Source organism: Idiotropiscis lumnitzeri, chromosome 5, assembly GCF_059441095.1.
Source record: "Idiotropiscis lumnitzeri isolate Australia: NSW breed Sydney's pygmy pipehorse chromosome 5, RoL_Ilum_1.0, whole genome shotgun sequence".
NCBI lineage: Eukaryota > Metazoa > Chordata > Actinopteri > Syngnathiformes > Syngnathidae > Idiotropiscis > Idiotropiscis lumnitzeri.
This window is the reverse complement of record NC_142395.1, coordinates 3,458,442-3,480,052: the sequence shown is the minus strand read 5'-3', so window position 1 is coordinate 3,480,052 and position 21,611 is coordinate 3,458,442. Positions and strand designations below refer to the sequence as shown.

The following is a 21,611-nucleotide window of genomic DNA, read 5'->3' as shown; positions in this document are numbered from 1 at the left end:
AATCCCAAACTATAATAACTGTTCATCACTTATTTCCTAATCTCTCCAAAATGGATAAAAAAAGATAATAATTTCAGTTTCTTGATCACAAAATCTGGGCTTGTTCGTGAAAAACGGGCCGTCTTGGCTGATGAAAATTATACTATTACATTTTTTATACTTAACTTCAGCTCCTATTCAAATACGCTACACTAATGTGTGGCTAGGTTGCTGCATAACAGGAGCAATGACAATGAAAAAAAAATCAATAAATAAATGTGGTCTATTTTATTTTACCAAAATTAAAGCCCAATTTGGAATTTGTGCAATATTTTTAAAAACAAGTTCCGGTAAGGTGGAACAGCGGACTACTGGTTAGCCCAATGGCTTAGCAGTTCAGAAGTGCGGGATTCGGTTCAGGCTCCGGCCCTCCCGTGTGGAGTTTGATTCTTCTCCCCATGCCTGCGTGGGTTTTCTCCAGGTACTCCAATTTCCTCCCACATTCCAAAAACACTCATAGTCGGTAGATGTAACACTCCAAATTGGCCCCATGTGTCTGCATGTGCCATGATGTGTTTTTGTTTTTGTGTGCCCTGCGATTGACTGGCAGGCAGTTTGGGGTTTACCCCGTCTACTGCCTGAAGACAGCTGGGATAGGCTCCCGCAAGAATTTGACAACTTTGACAATTATTTGCGACCACAATGGTCAATGTGACGTTGCCTGCTCTGAACAGCAGAAAACAATCTGAGTCTAAAATAACTGCCACGCTTCAAATGTACCATTCTTTTATTTGGCTTGTATAGAAATAGAAATACTTACAAAATAAAATTAAGTGGCACCATTACTTGTATAACTTTTAATTTCAGAAAAATAAAAACTCTTGATGCATCTTAAAATATTGTCTCAGGAAATATAAAATTTGTATTTGACCATGAGGATCCAGGTCCTTTATCATTAAATAAAATATTTGTTCTTAAAATAAAGTACATTTACGCTAATAATAACAAATACATGAACGAGTGGTAAACGATGTATCAAAATAGAAATACGAAAACTAGTGGTGCAAAAGAATCCTGTATTTCCCACCAAAATCCAATACATACACATTTAAGAAAGCATAAAATGTTTCTTTGTGTTCACCTCGCTAAGTTTTCCACATATCAATGTTTCATAAAATAAAATATGCTTTATAATACTGAATAAAAATATGCTAAGTCAAGCAGATTTAAAATGTTGCTGAACCTATTAAAATTTCATTTCATCAGAATATTGTAAAAAGCAATACATATTTTTGTGGGCTTTTGTGGGCACACGCGTAGGATATTAAAATGATGTGTAGAGTGATCATTGCCATTAAGCCATACTAAAAAATAAACAATATTTCAACCAAGCTACAAAAGGTTCATTGAACTAAAAATGTGTGTAAACATCTGCAATTGAAAATATACTTTCTCAAGTCAAAAAAGGAAAAAATACTTCAGTCTGTTGTCATTTAAAATTTCAAGAAAATGTATTCTATACATACTGTTAATGTGTCGGATATTTCTTCGAACAGTGTCTTTGTGTGTCAACACTAATGTTTAGTTCCCCAGTTATCGTCAACCGTCTTTATTACCGTTCATTCCTTTAGGCTAGGCATGTCCAGCTCCAGTCTTCGAGGACCACTGTCCTTCCCGTTTTTGATGTGTCCCTCCTACAACACGCCTGATTCAAGTGATCAGTGAGAGGAAAAAACCTGAAAAGGATCCTGACCATTTCAACCAGGTGTGTTGCAGGAGGGATGCATCCAAAAGATGTAGGACAGCTGCTCTTGAGGCCAGAGTTTAGACAACCCTGCTTTTGGCAATCGGGATGGCTCATCCAGTAACACACCTACCTGTATCATAACTCTAATGAGCTTAGTCACATACATATTAAGTACATTTGACTAGAGCAATTGATAACTATTTTCAGAAAGTCTAGATGCTGAAAATATTTCCCCAAGTCACAGTACATTCTTTTACGTGATCCAACAATTCTGTTCCTTTTCGTCCCACAGCCTCTAATATACATGCATGTAATCCTATGTACATATTACAAATCGATGACGATTATTGATTCTATGAAACCAATATGAAGAGTTCCATTTTTATGAAAATATGCGTATAGCCTGAGTAACGCTAGTGTGGCAAACAGGGCATTTAGGCTTTCTTCGTTCACAGATACGATTGGCACAGTCCATACAGAAGAGGTTGTGTCCACAGGGGACCAGTGCTGCAATGACCTCGCTGTCAAAGCACACTGAACAATCGCGGCTGCCTTTGCGGCTGGTGGATGAGGAAGAGGAGGAAGAAGGGGAGACAGAGGAATCACATGGAACGCAGGGAAGGTGAGGGTTTGTCAGGGAGGCAACTGTGTTGACATAGCCAGGGAAACTGTGCAAGTCTTCACTTGGGTCAGTGCAGACCCTTCGTGGTAACTGGTTGACGTTGGTACCAGTGATGAGGGGCGGTGACATCCTAGACTGGGATGTGTTTCCATTCATTCGTCTCTGATTCACCATCACACCATTAGAATTGGCGGGAAAAATATCCGGTGTGGAGACGGGAGAGCTGCCTCCAGTCAAATAGGGGTGAATTTGATTTTCGAACTGGGACCAGAAAATGGATGGTTGGGTTGGCGAAGGTTGAAACCCCGGTGTGGAATCAAAAGTCTGATCAGTACAGTCAAGAGAGATTGCCTCACTTCCACAAACAAACCCATTGTCCTTTGTGCTGAAACTGATATTGTTGTTATTGTTGCAATTAATGTTGGTCGTGTAACTCAGTGCAGGGCTGGGCGGGCTGTAGTCTGCCATGCGGGAATTAATACTAAAGTAGGAGTCAGTGGAGGCGCTTCCGAGGGAGGACGACGAGTCATTGCGGGACTTGAAGAACGGCTTGCATACGGAGGTAAGTGTCATCCCGACGCTGTGCTTCGACCACACAGTGGAGTGCCCATTGAGATCAAACCCCACATCTGTTCCATTGGCATGGAAGTCGTTTTCATCTTGGACCTCAATAAGACCCCCTGTTCTCACTGCAATATGAGCTTCAATCTCTTCACGGGCTCGGTCCACATTTTCAGGCATCCCTGCCACCTCAAACACAGGCTCCTTGTCCCGACTAGGAGTCACAATGTAAGTGTGGGTCTGTTGCTGGATGTGTTTAATTGTAGCACCCTTGGGGCCTACAACAAGTCCCACTACACGGAAAGGTACTCGCACCTGGATGGTAGTTTGTCCAGGTAGGTTAGGAGTGCCAGGGACTGAAGTACCGCTGCTATTTGTGCCGGCATTTTTGTTTCTGGAAGCTCGAATCATGGAGAAATGCTCTGCTGCTGAGATGATCTCTCTCCTGGCCATTGCCACATCCTCCCTTCTACCCGTCACTACAAACACTGGCTCCTCACCTCGTACTGGAGTCTTAATATATGTGTTGGTCTTTGCTCGCAGTGCTTTAATCTTGCAACCTGAGCAAAGGAACAGAAGGTGAAAGTCAAGGTAGGTTCTAAAACAACATTGGGTTCAAATTTTTGTATATGATATATTATAATCATAAAATTGTTACTTCTTGTTTAATATTAGTCTCTCAAATGGTTGATGGCCTTAGAAATCTGGTGAAAACTATTTTATTTAAGAGGGTCAAATTGAAATCACACAGTGTCTGAATATGCAACAGTGCAAAAGTATCATCATTTAGTCGTTTTTTCTGGGGGGGGGCATCACTGCTAATCTAATGGAAAGAAAAAAGCTTCATGATAATGTCATAATTTAGTACTAATGCAGTAAATGTCTCATTTATTATCGAAATGGGACCAGCTGAGGACACGGTCTTGGAAGATTGAAATAATCAGATGAGGGTGATGTCAATCTGAATGAGGGACAGCCCACTTCAAGAGTGGTTGGGGGCGGGAGGCGGGCTGGGGCATATTTTTCACTCAATATTTAACAGAGTTTATCAAAATGCCGACGGACACATGAGAAAATGTCTCTTGCATGCAGTGAATAATAACTGTCATGTGTTTTTTCATTTGATTTCTGGAATCACCTCCAAAAGAGATCTGTCTGACGGGGAAATATCTGCCTTCCAATGCATATCGTGTAGTGAAGGGAGGTGGTTCTTTGCAGTCCCTTTGTTTTTCTGAGAACAACAACAGCAGCAGTGACGGTGGCTAAGTTGTAGAGTGGATTCCGCATATGTAACCTAGCACTAGTACCGCCCCGCAGCTGGAAAAGAGCTCAGCTGTGTGGTGAGGTAAGACCATGACCGTTGTCCCAATTTGATCTTGCAGAATCGTCATTGTAAGACTGAGATCGATCTACGAGCCTTTGGGCAACTATATCGTGAGTAAATAAAGAGACAGCTGCAATCGGTGACCTACATATGTCAAAACACACTATCACTGAGAGCAGTGCACTTCAAGCTAAGAATGGCCATTAATCAACCTTTATACAATGTGGCACTATTTTTTCACAAGCTTTTTAGAAATATATTTCATATGGGTGGCTAATTCTGAGGCTACACACACTTGTAGAAAAGACAATAACTACAATTAATAGTGTTTAATCTCATTACAATTTGGAACTCCGGTTCGTGGTGCATTGACTCAGCACAAATACTTTAATGTAGGTTAAACGCGATCTTCCTTAAATGATTATGCCCCAGCGCCCTGACAGATTTCGCTAGACAGTCACGAGAGTTCAAGAGTCATTGAACTAGTTGTCTGGGGTATTAGAGGCGTCCAGCATGCATCAAGAGTGGTGCTATAATTCTCATGCAAATGTGGTACAGTAATACCCCGCTACTTCGCGGTTCACCTTTCGCGGCTTCAGTGCTTCGCGGGTCGAGCGGCACGAGGGGGCGCTGGAGCGGTTAGACGGCCGGCGTGCGCCGAAGAGGAGAGTGGACGAAGAAGAGAGTGGACGAAGAAGAGCACGTTCCCCCGGACACGATTGGTGGCGACGTTTCGCGCGGTTCGGATCGTACCAGAGCTCCGGCCGGCGTGCGTGGCAGTTAAGCTGTAGAGGAGCACCTTCCCCGGGCACGGGCGGTTCCAAGCGGCCCCTAAGTTTAACCGAATGGAAGCTCCGGAGGAGGAGCGCATGCTCGCGTCACAGTAAGCCGAAGAGGAGCACCTTCCCCGGGTACGGGCGGTTCCAAGCGGCCCCTAAGTTTAACCGAATGGAAGCTCCGGAGGAGGAGGGCGGGCGTGTGTCACAGTTAAGCCGAATAGGAGCACCTCTTCCGCCCGGGCACGAGCGTAGCGTGAGGCTGTCAGTTATGAATGAATAAATAAATAAATGAAGAATGTCACCTTTCATTTCACTGTCATGATCCGTGCCTGTCATGCCGCGTGTGTTTTTGTTTTTTCAGCTGTGTGGGCGTTCCTCCAGCGATCGTCTCGCGCCATGCCGTCAGCTGCTGCGAGACGCGCTGATTACACTGACTATATTGTGATTATAATAAATATCTTTGTATCACCACCTTTTTTCCCCGTGTCTGCGTTTGGAGAGTCCTGCTCAATCCTCCAGCTCTGCTGGAGGATCATAACATTCACAGGGCACACCGGACGGCGTACCAGCAGGTAAAAGTCGAAGTAATTAAATAAATACAAAAAGAAGTAATTGAATAAATACGAAAATAATGGCTGGGGAATTAAAAAATAAGTTTTAATAATAATTTGGTTTTTTTTGTTATAACATGAATTTCACTCTCTCTCTCTCTACCCATATATATATATATATATATATATATATATATATTTTTTTTTTTTTTTTTTAATTATTTATTTAAGCATTTTTGAAGGTGCGCCGCTATTTCGCGGATTTTCAGTTTTCGCGGGTGGTTAACCGCGATAACCGGGGTATTACTGTATTTGCAATTCTTTGGCTGTTGTCCCATCCTGCTGCTGTTGAGGTGGTTCTACACAACACAATACTAACCCAATACAGCATTTGAGGGTCCGATTTAAACAGGACAATAAGCTGTGGAGGTGCTACTCAACACAGTGTCCTGACATGCAACGAGCCGGCTTGCCCAATAGACAATACAGGGAAATGCAGCACGTGGTGGAGCTTACAGGGGTGCCACAAAAATTGGGAAAATTCAACTTTACTAAAATTATAATTAAAACTAGTTATTACCATGGTTGGCAATAATCAGTGGCAGGGTGGGGTTGGGGCCTAGTGTGGGGATGGGAAGACTTACTTAGTGCAGCAAACATGAGAATCTGGGTGGAAGGTGGTCCCCAAGTGTGAACTTCATAGATCTGTGATCTCACGATAGCCAATTTTACATAATCTGTCCATGGAGGTTTATTTGCAGGTCCTTAAAACGTACTTTGCGCATCACAATCTGCCGCAGGCAACCAAATCAATCAGCATTTAATGGGAATAAGAAAATCCACTTTGATTAGCTAAAAAACAAGTGAGCTGTGTTAACACCCACAACGGCACAATATTGAATTTATTATTATTTTTTTTAATAAATGTGCCACACTGCAACGTCTTGCACGGGTCTGCAAAAATTCCACAACTTAGTCTAGCCTGCCACTGTGCATACTTGCACCGCGCAGAGTGCCAAACTTGTTCTGGGCATGAAAACAGAGCCCTTTATGTAAATTCAAACTGTTTCTGCTGAGATAAAAGGAGTGATGAGAAAATTACCCAAATAATTTGAAAGTACAAGTTAGCAAGGATAGAGTTGGACAAAGAGGTTTCATAAAAGAAAGACTGCAACAGAACAGATTGTGCAGGACTGAATCATCCACACGAGTCCAAAGACACAGTCGGAAAGACACTGCTTTATGACTAAGACACTGGTTAACTGTGGGAGTCCGGAGATTATTCACTATCGGTGGCTGTGTTTCGCAGGCAGAGCTGTGGATCATTGAGTTAACACTCTAAAGGATAATGTAAATGGCAGTCAGCCTGAAACAGAACAAGGGGTAGACTGCTAGGAGTCACTTTTGTGATCCTGGCATGGAAGTCCATTGTTTCAGAGGGGTCTCGTTCACACCTTCTGTGGTGCAGCTGTGATCCAATCTTCATGCATTCCTCTCATGAGGGTCTGGTCATTAGCATGGTCTAAACTTCGGTTACACTTAAAGGATTTCATACTTTTGACTATTAAAGGAATATAAGAGTTTGAGCTTAACATAGTTCATTAGATGTTGGTGCATCCAATGTATGAAAATGTGATATTGTAAAATGCTGAGAGTGTGATTGGTGGAGCGAAACTGGTTGCGGGGGTTGTGCAAGAATGGAATGTTTTAGAAGCAGAAGGTGCTGAGCGAGACGAGATGACTCCGGGAGCATTGGCTGAAGGAGCGGCCATCGGGGATCGCACGCAGGAGGAGCCACGGGATTCGGCGGGAGGAGAAAGACCAATGAGAGCGAGCTAAAGTTAACTGCAATACACATAGCCAATAGAATCATGCCAGGATGCCTTTGTCTGTGCCATTTGCATGTTGTATAGTATGAATTACTGGGCAACTCGGAGGTAGAACACATTCGCTGGTGGCAAGAGAGGTGTAGAGTTGTATTGAGAGGGACCCGAGAACCAGGTGCCATGTAGAAATTCTGTATTGGGTATAAATCCACTTTGTGCGTGAAAATGCCGGCTTCCTGATACCTTTCTATTGCAGAACGAGCGCGCATATTGTTGGATGAGTGAGAGTTGGGTAAGGTCGCAAATTGGAGTCAGATTACTTATTTGAGTTTACATTGGGTTAAAGTTAAATTCTAACATTGATATAAAGATAAATTCCAACAATTTATGGTGAATGAATAGAATACTTAAGAATTGAAAAATCTATTTGAATGACTAACGTTCAATAAAATATTCCGAAACATGTGAAAACATTATTCATTTAATCTCATGTTTAAACTGCAGTGACACGTTTCTTTATATTTATTCTGGATAAATCGCAAACATGAGTACATTTAAGAGTGAACCCCAGTTGAAAATATTCTGTGGATGAATCAGTCTGTTTTAAGTGGAGGGAAGTTGCACATTTAAAATAAATTGACACTTGTGACAAAATGAAACAGTTACTATACTGTAGGTTTAAATGTAAACTAATGACGAACCAATATTACTTTAGATCAGGGGTGGACAATTAATTTTGCAAAGAGGCCGCAAGAAACTGGGCCGCTTGCTGAGGGCAGAGCCAGCCTGCTAACCTCGACTTTAAAGTATCTGGCCAGCCAAGATGGCCCATTTTTCAAGTACAAATTCAGGTTATATATTTTTTGATCAGGAAACTGAAATTAGTTATCAGTTTCTTTTTTGTCCATTCATTTTGGAGAAATTAGGAAATAAGAGACAACTTCGAAAACGCCTACTTTTATTTTTAATGAGGAATATAGCCCCTCCCGCCTCCAGTCTTCCCATGTATTCCGTGAGAGTCACTGAAGGGACCGATTAAAAACTCTCCAATGGAAATCATTGTACTTTCATTGCTTATAATGCCCCAAAACAGCGATCATTGGGCACCAGAATTCATTTGGACATCCCTACCTATGACCACTTTAACATATCAAAAGGATTAACCTCTCTGTGGCTGATTTATTACTGTGGAAGTAAGCAGATGCACTGGCAGGGATACATATATGAGACAGAAGCGCCCCGACTAAAAGCACACAAGATGCTCCGCGGTGTGCAACGTACAAGACAGCTCCGGTGTTCAATGAGGTCATTAACTGAATTCGACGACCACTCAATCTCACGCCGAAGCTGGCGGCTGCAAGCAGTGTTGGACAACGCATGCACCTGTTTGGGAGGCAACACTGCACCATGAAGAGGCAAGCTGGACAGTTAGACGCTAATTTTGTTGTGCTAACGCCTTTTGTTTTAACGGCCTGAAGCTGATTGTTATTGGCCATGCCATTATTCTAAGATCCATGCCCGCCTGCTGTCCACTATCAATGGCTGTCTGCCTCCTGAGAGTTGACACAACTTTAGTGTAGCTAAATGTCCCAAATATAACCAGTCTGTGTTCATGTGCACGTTCTAGCTCTTGTATTGTATTGTCCGCTTCAGCCAGTGTAAGTGGAGATCGATTTTTCACCAGCAATACAGCGCCTTAACCACGTTCCAAATAAACAGTTTTTTGGAGCAAGGACAGCATAGTGGTCATCGGGTCGCAGTTTTCGCAACAGAACTGACAATTTGAGCAATATTACCTCCCTGCTATGACGTACACGGTGAAACCGGAAAAAAAAACAAGGCGAGCTCCAAAAGGGGGCATGACAATTTCGCGTAAATATCATCACCAAAAAAAATTAAATCACTAATCTTTTGGGGGGCATTTAGGCCCTGATGTCATTTTGTACATGCAATCCTAATATAAGTCCCAATGTTAACGTTGTTAATGTATTTAGAGAAAACAACCTTAATATGGGAACCTTGGAAGTATGATATTCCTTACAGTGATGTATAACGATATAGCAATAACTTATACCTATAAATACATAGTATAATTACATTAAACATTACACGTACTACATACAGTATATGAAACTGTAGATTTGTCTACAGAAATATAACACCAAATCATCTTTGTCACTGCTTCCCTCCACTGTTAAGGAAATAAGACATTGCAAAAAAAAAATTAAATAAATAGCACCAATTTTGTCATTTTTCTACTCTCGCTGTTGTTGAAATGCGCAATATAAAAAGTTGTATTACTTTGCATTACATTTTATTGTATTGTATTAAAATAGTTGCTGGATGAGTCGAAAAAGTTGCTAAAAACAGCGAAAATGTCGCCAAGTTGGCAACACTGAAGACACAAGTCATATACATCTCTTGGGTGATACCTTGCTTGAAGTAGAGTCCATACTTGTGCACATATAATTTGTCGCCTCGGGCGCCACATCCGGCAGGGACGGACACTCACTCACCTTGTCTGCCCACAATCTCGGCCACATGCTCGGAGCTGGCTACTGGAACGCACTCAGTCATGTTGACACTCTTTTTCGGAGGCTGCTCGCTGTCGTCGAACAGCCAGTTGTCGTCGTTACCCAACCCAAGTAGAGAGAGCTGGTCCAGGGCGAGCTGCAGGGCTCTCTGGTCGTCCAGTGCATCTCCCTGCACGGTGCAATCCGCGAACAGTGAGCTAGGCATTTTGGGAACCGAAGAAAAAAGGAGTGTGCAAAAGGAGAGACCGGGTAAAGAGGAAAGGGAAGGAGGCGGGGGAAGGCAACTGAGCCAGTTTTCAAGAGACAGCCGGTCAGTGCAAGTAAATCAGTGCGGCTGAAGACGTGGACAACAGTGGAAGGGAACAAAAACAGCTGCCCACTTTGTCTTCTCAAATACCAAAAAAGTCCCGATCCAATCCCAATCCAATAATAATGACAGGAAAAAGGCACGTGGAGTCCAGGAATATAAAAGCATTAATCCTTCCTGACAAGGGTCCTCCTTGTCCTTAGTTTCCCTATTGCTTTTTTATAATAAATCCTTCTGCAGCCAGACAGTGTCGTGTGCATGACGTCATTGGCTGGGCAGGAACGATGCGGCGCGCTGGGGTTTTGTTCGCCTATCTGCAAGCTTGATTGGCTGTTTACGCTTGGAGTGGGCGTGGTCGCTTCATTCTTTGACGCCCATTCTTCCTTATGTCCCATTGTTTCATAAAGATTGCATCTTTTTGTACACTGTTAGTTGTTGTTTAATTTTGTATTCTTTCACTTTTATTCTTTTTCACCTTAAATTATTTAAAAGGACAGTTGCTTGGCCCAAACATGGACACTGATATAATAAGTATGAGTAAAAATTATGTCAGCACGAAAATCGACCCCCTTAATAAATTCAGTCGTGATTTTAAGCCAGTGTCTCACTGAGCGGCTAAGGATCGCAATTGTGTGCGCACGTACTAAAAGTTTTTCTTTTTTTTGCTGGGGGGTGCAATGCTGAAGGGGGCGCGTGTGACACTGGGGAACATGCTTTTTTTCCACCGTACTACAATAAAGTGTAATTGCACATCCATTCCAGTAGTGGGCAATGGCGCTCTTCTTGCCCATTGTGCGCAGCGTGTATTAACTCTACAGTTTAGGTTTGATTTGCAACAAAAATGCTATTATTTATAGTTGCGGGGGAGAGTGGGTGGTGGTGGGGGACGCAAACTTTTCTTGCTAGGGGGGCGTAGCAGAAAATAATTGAGAAGCACTGCGTCATGTCAAGTCTCAAGAGGCAGACGGCAGCTGGCAGCAGAAAGCCTACAGGCATGGATCTAGTGGCCATCCCCTCCCAGGCTAAGAGTGGGACAACGGCACAGCGAAGAGGAACAATTAGCTTCAGGCCGCTAAAACTAAAGACGTTAGCACAAATAAATTAGCTACTTACTGTGCACCCTGTGGCTCCATGTCGCAGAGGACTTCAAGCAATCGAGTATGTTCATGCCCAATACCGCTTGCAGCCACCAGCTTAGCTGAATGTTGATTTCAGATAAAGACCTCATCAAACAACGGGTGTGGTCTTCTGGAACAGTCCACATCGTGGAGCGACATGTGCTTTTAGCCGGGGCCGCTTCAGGAGTCAATGTCAGATAACGAGCCTCACGACCACACTAGTGGTCGTGCCTTGGTGAAAAGTTGGACTTTGAAAACATCCAGCATGTCCGCACGCAACCGTATTGAGTATATACAGTGCAGAAATGCATGGATTGATGGATAGATAGTCATATGAAAAATTCAGAGCACAAATGTTCCAGCGAGGAGGCAGACTCCACAGCCGAGTGTGGCCGCATTGGACAAATAATTTGAAAATGAGTGTACGAGCAGCCTGGAGCGTGCTTATTTTAAAAAAGTAAGTCCAGCTAACGCTTATTGCTGGAATTGTGATATAAAATCACCCATGACGTACTTTGTCATCTGAAGAATCGCGATACAAAATCACACTCAGAAATACTGTCAAAGCTGTTATGTTCCAAAGAAGACATGGTTTCTAGTTGACGGTGTGTTCTTGGTATTGTTGCCTACAGTCAAAAAAACGGGGCCATACCTCATCCAAATAAATGTGCACGTCTACTCATTCCCACATCAGTCTCTGTAAATATCACGACTGGTGCTTGATGCCCTGCACGTCCTCACTGTGATCAGCAAAGAAGCAGTGTGCACAACTGCACATCCACAAAGCCTCATATATGAACTGTGCTGGTGACTTTTGCTCGCTTTCACGTTTCCTCATTCCTCGATTGTGGCTATGTAAAGCCCTTTGAGACTGTCTGTGATTAAGGGCTATACAAATAAAATTGACTTGACTTGACTCATTCTCATATAAATCAGCCACAGAGAAGTTAATCCTTTTGATATGTTGAAGTGGTCATAGGTAGGGATGTCCACATGACCTATTTTGGGCGTTATAAGCAATGAAATTACAACGATTTCCAATGGAGACTTTGTTGTCGGTCCCTTTCGTGACTCCCATCGACACATGGAGAGAGCAGAGTGGGGAATGGCTATATTCTTCATTAAGGGTATGCATTTTTTAAGTCATCACTTATTTCCCAATTTCTCAAAAATTAATGCATAAAAAAGAACATGACTAAAAATGTAAAAACTGAGCTTGTTAGTGAAAAATGGGCCATCTTTGGCTGGATAATTTCCTTTAATGGCATCCGCCAAACAGGTATGCTGATGATATTGCTGGAGCTGAGCTGATTTGCTCAGAGAATGTAGAAGCTACAAAAGAAAATAGTTGATTATTTGATCACAAGTATGCATTGGAAACGGGTCATTGAATCCTGCTGCAGTGCGACCAGACTCCTTATTGGAACAGTCACTGACCCAGACCAAAATATTGACAAAGCATAATCTCAGGGGAGCAACTACCTACTTTCTGCTGCGGTGTATGCAGACACATTACAGGCGCCCGCCGCCCTCTCCACAAAAATGTAAATAAATAATTAAATTTTTTATATGTAGCCTATAAATTAATTTTTTTGGGGAGCACAACACTTTTATTTCAAACTTTTATTGAACATTTCATTTTTCAGCAGGTGATTGGCTTAATGAAAAACCCAAGAATATGTACAATAACTATTAATGTCCAAAAACAAATGTAGCTAACTTCATTATTTGCTCGCCAATTGTGGCTCTTACTACGCTGACACATCACAACTTACCTACTGTCTTTTAAACACTTTGAAAAGATGGTTTTCATCTTTCTCCCTTTTTCTTTTTCGGTTTTGTGCCCCTGAGCACTTTCTTTTTTGCTTCTCCATCGTTACTATTTTCAGACGTTTGAATTGTGAACACTGGCCGCTCGCGTACTCGAGTGCACGCGCACTAGACTATTAGTATTAGTGATTAGATCAAACCATTACCACACCCGTGAACAAACGGCTGTTTAATGTTGTGCAATGTTAAGCATGTTTGTCCCTCATGACTTGCAGTAGTTGGTCCATATACAGCTAGGAAGGTACGTGAGTGAGGAAGGTATTATGTCTTCTTAAATGAGCATCCAAGTTAATCCAATAAGCGTCATTATTGAACCAAATGAGGAACATTACTCGTCGGACCGGACGCTTCTGAGAAGTGCTAAAGATCGATACATCAAGTGTGCCGACGCCACAGATGGAATGGAATTCGGCAAACCTTCCCGACGCGTGGCGGAGATTCGTGTAGCACATCAAGCTCATGTTCTCTGGGCTGCTCGAGTGAAAGGAGGAAGCAACCCAGTGCAGCTATTTGCTTTTGTGGGTAGGAGAAAGAGGCCGCGACATTTTCAATACATGGACATTGACAAATGATGAAGCTAAGAAGCTTGACGCTTATTATGCATGTTTCAAAGAATATGTCATGCCCAAATCAAACACCATATTTGCAAGATACAAGTTTAATGAGAGACTGTAAGGTGAGGGGGAGTCCTTCGAACATTTCGTTACAGAGCTAAAGCTACTTGTGAAACAATGTGGCTACGCTAATAGTGACGAGATGGTGGGCGACAGGATTGTATTCGCCACAAACTCACATCACGTGAGTGCTAATGTCATTACAGCCCGACTTTTCAACAGACTCTTCACGCATGTCAAACTGAATCCAGCCACACGCCTTCTGTCAGGATATGGGGGAGAAAGACTAGACATTAAAGGCACATGTGAACTGAAATGCATTTCAGTAGAAAAGGCAGTCATCACTCACTCACATTTGACATTGTGAACACAGTAGCCCCTCCATTCTTAGGGTTGAGAGCATGCCTTGACCTCAACCTAGTCAAGTTGGTTATGTCAGTAGAGCCAATGAGCATCATGGAGGAATTTGCCGACGTAATTAAAGGGATAGGTAAATGCCGACTGCATGTAGACCCCTCAGCTGTGCCTGTTGTACACCCACCACGAAGAATACCCTTCATGCTACGAGATCAATTAAAACAGAAGTTGGATGACATGGAAAGAATTGGCATCATCACCAAGGTCGACCAGCCCACAGACGGGGTAAATGGACTTGTCGTTGCAGAGAAACTAAACAAGAAAAAACTCAGTTAAAGTTAAGTTTAAACAAGGCAATCAAAAGACCACACTACCCTCTTCCCACCTTGGATGACATCACTCCAAAGCTGGCCAAAACTCAATTCTTCAGCGTGATGGATGGCCGATCAGGTTACTGGAACATTAAACTGACGCATGAGTCATCCCTGCTGACGACTTTCAACATTATCTTCGGCAGATACTGTTTTCTCCGCCTGCCCTTTTGAATCATATCAGCTCAGGACATTTTTCAGAAAAAAATCGGTGGGACATATAGTGGGCTGAATGGTGTTGTAGCTATAGTCGATGACATTTTGGTGTTTGGCAGGGTGAGAGAAGAACACGATTCCAACATTCGCGCCATGCTGGAACGTACGAGGGAGCATGGTGTGCGTCTCAACCCAGAGAAAAGTGTCGTATGTGCAACCAAGGTGAGCTACTTTTGGGAAAAACTGACGAGATGGTATCCTGCCGGACCCTAAGAAGGTACGACCCATCAAAGAACTACAGACGCCTGAAAACAAAAATTAACTTGAAACTGTCCTTGGAATGGCATATTACCTGTCCAGGTTTGCTCCAGGTCTGTCCGACGTGAACGCCCCACTGCTAAAACAGGACACAGAATTTGTCTGGGACCAAAACCACGACAGAGCATTTCAACAAATGAAAGAGCTCATTACCAGAGAACCAGGCCCAATACTGTGTTACTATGACGCCACAAAGGAAGTGCGTCTGCAAGTGGATGCGTCAAAACACAGCTTGGGAGCAGTGTTACTACAAGAAGGTAGACCAATAGCATATGCCTCTAAGTCGTTCACGCAGACAGAGGTTAATTATGCTCAAATAGAAAAAGAACTCTTTGTTGTGCTGTTTGGGTGCAAGAGATTTCACACCTACATCTATGGCAGAAAAGTTACTGACCATAAACCCCTGGAGTCGATAGTGAAGAAGCCCATCTCTTGCGCGCATACTCACCTTCAACGAATGCTCTTACAGCTACAAAGATACGACATTGAAATCGTGCAGAGACATCCCTGTGGCCGACGCGCTGTCCCGTAAGCCGCTACAAGACTATGACGATAGTCTCAGTGAAGGCATGGACGAACAGGTTCACTCAGTGATAGAAAGCTTGCCAGTCAGTGACAAAAAGCTCTCGGAAATTCGTACAGCTAAGAGAATGACCCACATCTTAAAATACTGAAGCGAACTGTATTATCAGGCTGGCCGGAGAGAAGAGATTAATGCCCTACATCACTCCTTGATTTCTGGAACTATAGAGCTGAAATCTCACACTACGAAGATATCCTGTTCAAAGGTGACAAATCATCATACCTGCCATCCTCAGACAAAATATGTTGGAGAAAATTCACACGGGACACATGGGAATCAAGAGGAGCAAACAGAGAGCCAGGGACGCCCTCTTCTGGCCAGGAATGGGGAACGTGATAACTGCCAAGGCGGAAAGCTGCTCCATATGCCAGGAAAGGCGTTCATCAAACACCAAAGAACCTCTTATCTCTCACCAAATTCCAGAAAGGCCCTGGCAAATTGTCGCCTCAGATATTTTAACTTTGAAGGAAGAAGAGTTCATGATCATTGTGGAGTATTACAGCCGCTATTTCGACCTAGATAGGCTCCATTCCACCACTTCAGGCTCAGTCATAAAAAAAATGAAAGCTGTGTTTGCCCGACACGAAACTTATCTCCGACAACAGCCCCCAGTAGAGCTCAGAGGACTTCAAAGCATTTGTTGCCACTTGGGACTTTGAGCATGTTACATCGAGCCCCCAATATCCACAGACTAATGGGCTTGCAGAGAGAACTGTCAGAAGCGCCAGAATCCGTACTGGATAAAGCTGTCGCTCAGAAAACTGACCCATTACCTGTCCATTTTAGAGCACCGCAACACACCTGTCGACGGATTCAAGTCTCCTGCGCAGCTTCTCATGAGCCGACATCTACGCTCAGTGCTCCCTGTTACTGACCAACATCTAAAGCCCAGTGTCACTAGCTGGAGAACTGTCAAAACAATAAGGAAAAGCAAACAAGCTACTCAAAAGCTACACTACGACTGCAGTGCCAAGCCGTTACCCGTCCTTCAACCTGGAGACAACATAAGATATCAGCAGAAGACCGGCATGTGGAAACCAGCTGTCATCATCCGACCAGCAGAGACAGAACGCTCCGACATCATCCTACATCAACCGCCGACACCTAACAAGCACCAAGACCCAACCACCAACCACTGAACCAGTGTGTGACCAACCCACAAGCAATTTGGATCGGAACAAGCTGTAAAAGGGACCAGCACACCACACAACGACGAAAGCATGTTGCCAACTACTCGTTCAGGTCGTGTCATAAAACCAATACATATTCTTGACCTGTGATTTGAAAAGATTGTAGGCAGATCACTGCCATCTGTGCCTTTATTACATTCCTTGTTTGTTCATCGGTTCCCATATTTTTTTCACAATTGTTTATAATTAAGAACTGTTGACATACAATATGTTACATAGAAAAAAAATCTGTTGCACTCTATTGGTTATTGCACACTAGTGTTTTAAATATGTTTATTGCGCAGGCACCCATTTGACAGCAGTGAGGTTTTGCATGAACAAATGTGTATTGTAATATGAAAAAAAAGGGAGATGTGCAATGTTAAGCATGCTTGTCCCGCATGACTTGCCGTAGTTGATCCATATACAGCTAGGAATGGTACGTGAGTGAGAACGGTATTATGGCTTATTATACAAGCATCCAAATTAATCCAACGAGTGTCATTATTGAACCAAACGAGGAACATTACATTTAATACATAAAACGGCCACTCAAAAATTATTTTCCTCCTATCGCTTTGGTGCCCCCTCTAGCGTGGCGCCCCTATGCGCCGCATATGCCTCATACATACCTTTTGCGCCACTGCATAATCTGATAATCTGATGAATATAAAACAGACAGTGACATTTCATACCCTTTCTAGATTTCTATTATCCCTTCTCCACACAACCAAGTTATATGCATGTATATACAACACACTACTTCATTAAAAAAAATACTCCTGCCGACAATCCTTATACTGCACTTGCGAGTAATTAACATTTCTACCACAAAATCCTGAGGACGATGATGCTCTCGGTCAACAAAGTATGTTTAGAAGACAGTAAACCTTACTCCTTTCAACATAACACAATTGGACTGATCATGTCCTGTACTTACATACAGCTCGCATCATCTGAAGACGGCCAGTTTGTTGGGCCAGTGATGTCTGGACTCCTGCTTAAAAAAGCTTTTAGGGTAAATTTTCCACTGTCCCTTACATTTTAAGCCTTTTCTCTATAGTAAGCTTCTCTCGGGAAGAAAAAGCTTCATGCCCATTAAATCCAAAATATTGTGGTTATTGTTTTTCTATTTTCGGAGGTTGAAGAGGGCAACAGTTGAATTTTGGTGATGCTTAGTTGTAGCTTTCCAACATTAAGCTTTTTCTCTCTAGTGAATGTCCGGTCCTCAAAAGTCCTGAAGGATTGTATTACGATTACTGGCATTATTTTAAACACATTGAAGAAACAAGAAGCATTTATCAAATGAAACTAGAAGCACGGGTCACAAGAATGACTGGGATTGTAGTCCTGATGTTTACTGATTTATTATATTATTGTCATGTGCTAAATTTATAGTACTTAGTTTAAATGTGTCAACTTTATTGAAATTCTCAGTAGTGGGAACAGATTTGCACACATAGCATTTCCATGAGCTGCCCTCACATTCACAGCACTTCATGGACAAAGACGACGAATTCTCCACATTGGCTGTAGAGATGCAAACATACCAAATTGGGCACTGGAGGACTCACACAGACGCTATCGCAAAAAACACATTCCGAAAGACATAACAATTGGAGATCGGAGCACACGCACCTACACACTTGCACATACACAAATGCATACATACACCTGCACATACAAAAGCACATACACGTATACCTGCATATACATGCACACCGACAAGATTACAGAGGAATGCCAGCGGGGAGAGAGACGAAGAGACTGCCCGCCGGAGAAGGCCAGCCTTGGCGTGCCAGTCTTGGGGACCAGACGGGAATCAACTATCCAGACGATGACTAACCTGGGGAGGACCTTCCCTTGGACGTGGACCCGTGCCGTGGGAGGGAGCGAGGACGACCGATTCAACCGATTCAACCTACATTACCCTTGACATTATAAAAAAAAAGTTTCTATAAAAACTGGAGCTGGGCTGAAAGATGGCGCACATTTTTCGACTGTGCTCGCCCGAGTGCAGTTTCTCGTGAGATTAAGAAAAAGCCGCCCAGATATCGGTCTTTGTACTATTTCCTGAACTCCAGAAATTGAAGAAACTAAATATCGGAACTCTAATCAGTTGTTGAGTCTTTATTTGACCCATTTCTTCTTGAGTACAAAAAAATGAACACGCATTGGAGTAAGTTTGGCTTTTAAAGGCTGATTTACTAACTACTTCTCATTTCCACGGTGACTCCACTCCAACAGTCCCTAACCAGCCTGTTTTAGGTGTATCCCTAGTCCAACACTCCTCATTCATATTATCAGCTCATTAGTAAGGCTCGCAAAGCCTGACAATGATCCTAATGATTTGAATCAGGTGTGTTTGATTTGATTTGATTTGAAGTGTTTATTTTCACACACACATAATGTTGTATGCAAACAAAATACTGCGTTTACAATGTGAAAAATGGACTCCCTCTGAAGCTAAAAGCTTATGAACAGGGATCCAGCACACCACCACCGAACAAAAGATTTATCTTGTACTGACGTAATCAATTTGATATAAATGTCATTTATAAGATGTTTACAGTGCTGGGCAACGGCTCATAGTTTATAAAAAAGAAAAAAAAACAAAAAAAAAAACATGCAAATCAAGATTTCTGTGTGGTGCTAAAACAGATATGATGGAGCAATTCATGTACATTTCAACTTAAATGATAACCAATGATAACTCAGTAATCCATGTAAAAGAGAAAAGTTTAACTCTGAGTCATTTGGCTGCAAAATCTTTAGATACATATTTCTCCAGTAGCTTGTGTTTCAGATTTTTTTTTAAATATAGAAAGCGTAGCAGATTGTTTTATTTCATTATCCAATTCATTCCATATTTGTGGGCCCCTATAACATATACTGAATCGAGTGGATTTTAATTTTCCTATATTTCCCTTTCAAGTGCAACCTGTTCCGAGTACTATGTAGGTGAGAGGAAGAGTACAGTGGAATGAGTTCACACCATTTAGTATTCAGCCTGTTAACCACATTATACATTGTACATAGGTTATGAAAGATGTTACATTCAGGTAGCTTTTGGAGACCATACTTTTGGAAGAGGGCATTTGTAGGAGAATTATATTTAGAGTCAGATATTGCCCTTATGGCTTTTTTTTGTAATATGAGTAATTTGGCAGTGTATGTAGGGTAAGTATTATTCCAAATAATATTTCAATAGTTCAGATGAGGCTCAAACAGTGATCGATACAAAGTTAATAATGCCTCGAATGGGAGCAATTGTTTTAGTTTATAAAATAATCCTACTATTTTTGATAGTTTTTTAACCAACTCATCAATATGCTTTTTAAAATTTATAGACTGGTCAATATGGATTCCCAAGAATTTAGTGGACTCAACTTTGTTAATAAGTCTGCCATCAATAGTTATGTTCAATTCACGATCTCTGTATTTATGTTTATTCATGCTGAAGACAATATAATTTGTTTTGGTGATGTTCAGGGATAACTTGTTACATTTGAACCAAGTATTTACGTTTGATGACTTCTCATTAAAGAGTAGTACAAGCTGATCAATATCTTTATGTGATATAAACAGATTTGTGTCATCTGCAAAAAGAATTTCATGAATATTGTGCAAACAGAAACCAAAATCATTAATATACACAATAAATAAAAGGGGGCCCAGAATGGATCCCTGGGGAACTCCAAATGTGATGTTTTCCAGTCCTGAGTTTTCCCCATTTACATTTACATATTGTAGTCCATCCTGAAGATAGTCCTTGAACCACTGTAGTGCTATATGCCTGACACCATAATGCTCCAACTTCCCAAGTAAAGTAGAGTGATCAATCGTATCAAATGCCTTTGTGAGATCGGGAAAAACGCCAATACCAATTTCTCCCTTCTCAAAAGCATCGTTTACTTTCTCAAGCAAATCCAAAATGGCCATGCATGTATTGCTCTGTTCCCTGAAGCCATACTGTGAAGAAACCAGTATATTTTGTTTTTTTAAGTAGGCTACCTGTGGCGGTTCGGTGAACCGAGTGGAGAGGAGAGGAGGTTTTATTGGTATGATAGGAGGGGAAGCAGCGAGTTCGGGAGCCGGGGAAAGGTGGCTGGTGGAGGAGCGGCGCGACAGGGCAGACGAGCCTGCAGCAGCGGGAGAAGGCGGGCCGGTGACGGCGCAGCGGGAGCGGCGAGCGGGAGGCAGACAGGCACTGTGGCGGGAGGAGCGCGGGCGAGGAGATCGGCGAGGCGGGGAAGATGCCGGCGAGGAGGCGGAAGCGGTGAACGGCAGGCAGGCAGCGTAGGGGCGGCCAAGGTGCAGGCGGCGGTCAGGAACTCGACGGTAGGCAGCAGAGGAGCGGGCTCGGACGGGCACTGGGCGGCTGGAGGGAGAACGAGGACATTCAGAGGTTAACGACTAAAGGATAATGTAATCATGGCAGTCAATCTAAACAGAACAAAGGGTAGACTACTAGGAGCCACTTTTGTGATCCCGGCATGGAAGTCCATTGTTTCAGAGGGGTCTCGTTCACACCTCCTGTGGTGCAGCTGTGATCCAATCTTCCTGCATTCCTCTCCTGAGGGTCTTGTCATTAGCATGGTCTAAACTTCGGTTACACTTAAAGGATTTCATACATTTGACTATTAAAGGAATATAAGAGTTTGAGCTTAACATAGTTCATTAGATGTTGGTGCATCCAGTGTATGAAAATGTGATACTGTAAAATGCTGAGAGTGTGACTGGTGGAGTGAAACTGGTTGCGGGGGTTGTGCAGGAATGGAATGTTTTAGAAGCAGACGGTGCTGAGCGAGACGAGATGACTCCGGGAGCAGTGGACGAAGGAGCGGCCATCGGGGGATAGCACG

General features: G+C 42.7%; 2 protein-coding genes across 2 annotated transcripts in view; both read right to left on the bottom strand.

Annotated features, from left to right (window-relative positions):
• The window catches only part of tmc3 (transmembrane channel like 3), an 84,966-nt gene extending 81,495 nt beyond the window's left edge, over positions 1-3,471 (bottom strand). The window contains exon 1 of the mRNA XM_088295540.1: positions 3,410-3,471. The gene's annotated coding sequence lies outside the window, so the exon portion shown is untranslated. The remainder of the gene's footprint in view (positions 1-3,409) is intronic.
• On the bottom strand, positions 694-10,490 carry mex3b (mex-3 RNA binding family member B). The gene is made up of 2 exons (XM_088295543.1): positions 9,906-10,490; positions 694-3,469 (listed from the first exon to the last, which is right to left on the bottom strand). Exons 1-2 carry the CDS (start codon positions 10,126-10,128, stop codon positions 2,109-2,111), a joined length of 1,584 nt encoding a protein of 527 aa, XP_088151669.1. The 5' UTR covers positions 10,129-10,490; the 3' UTR covers positions 694-2,108.
• Between the last annotated feature and the right edge of the window lie 11,121 nt (positions 10,491-21,611).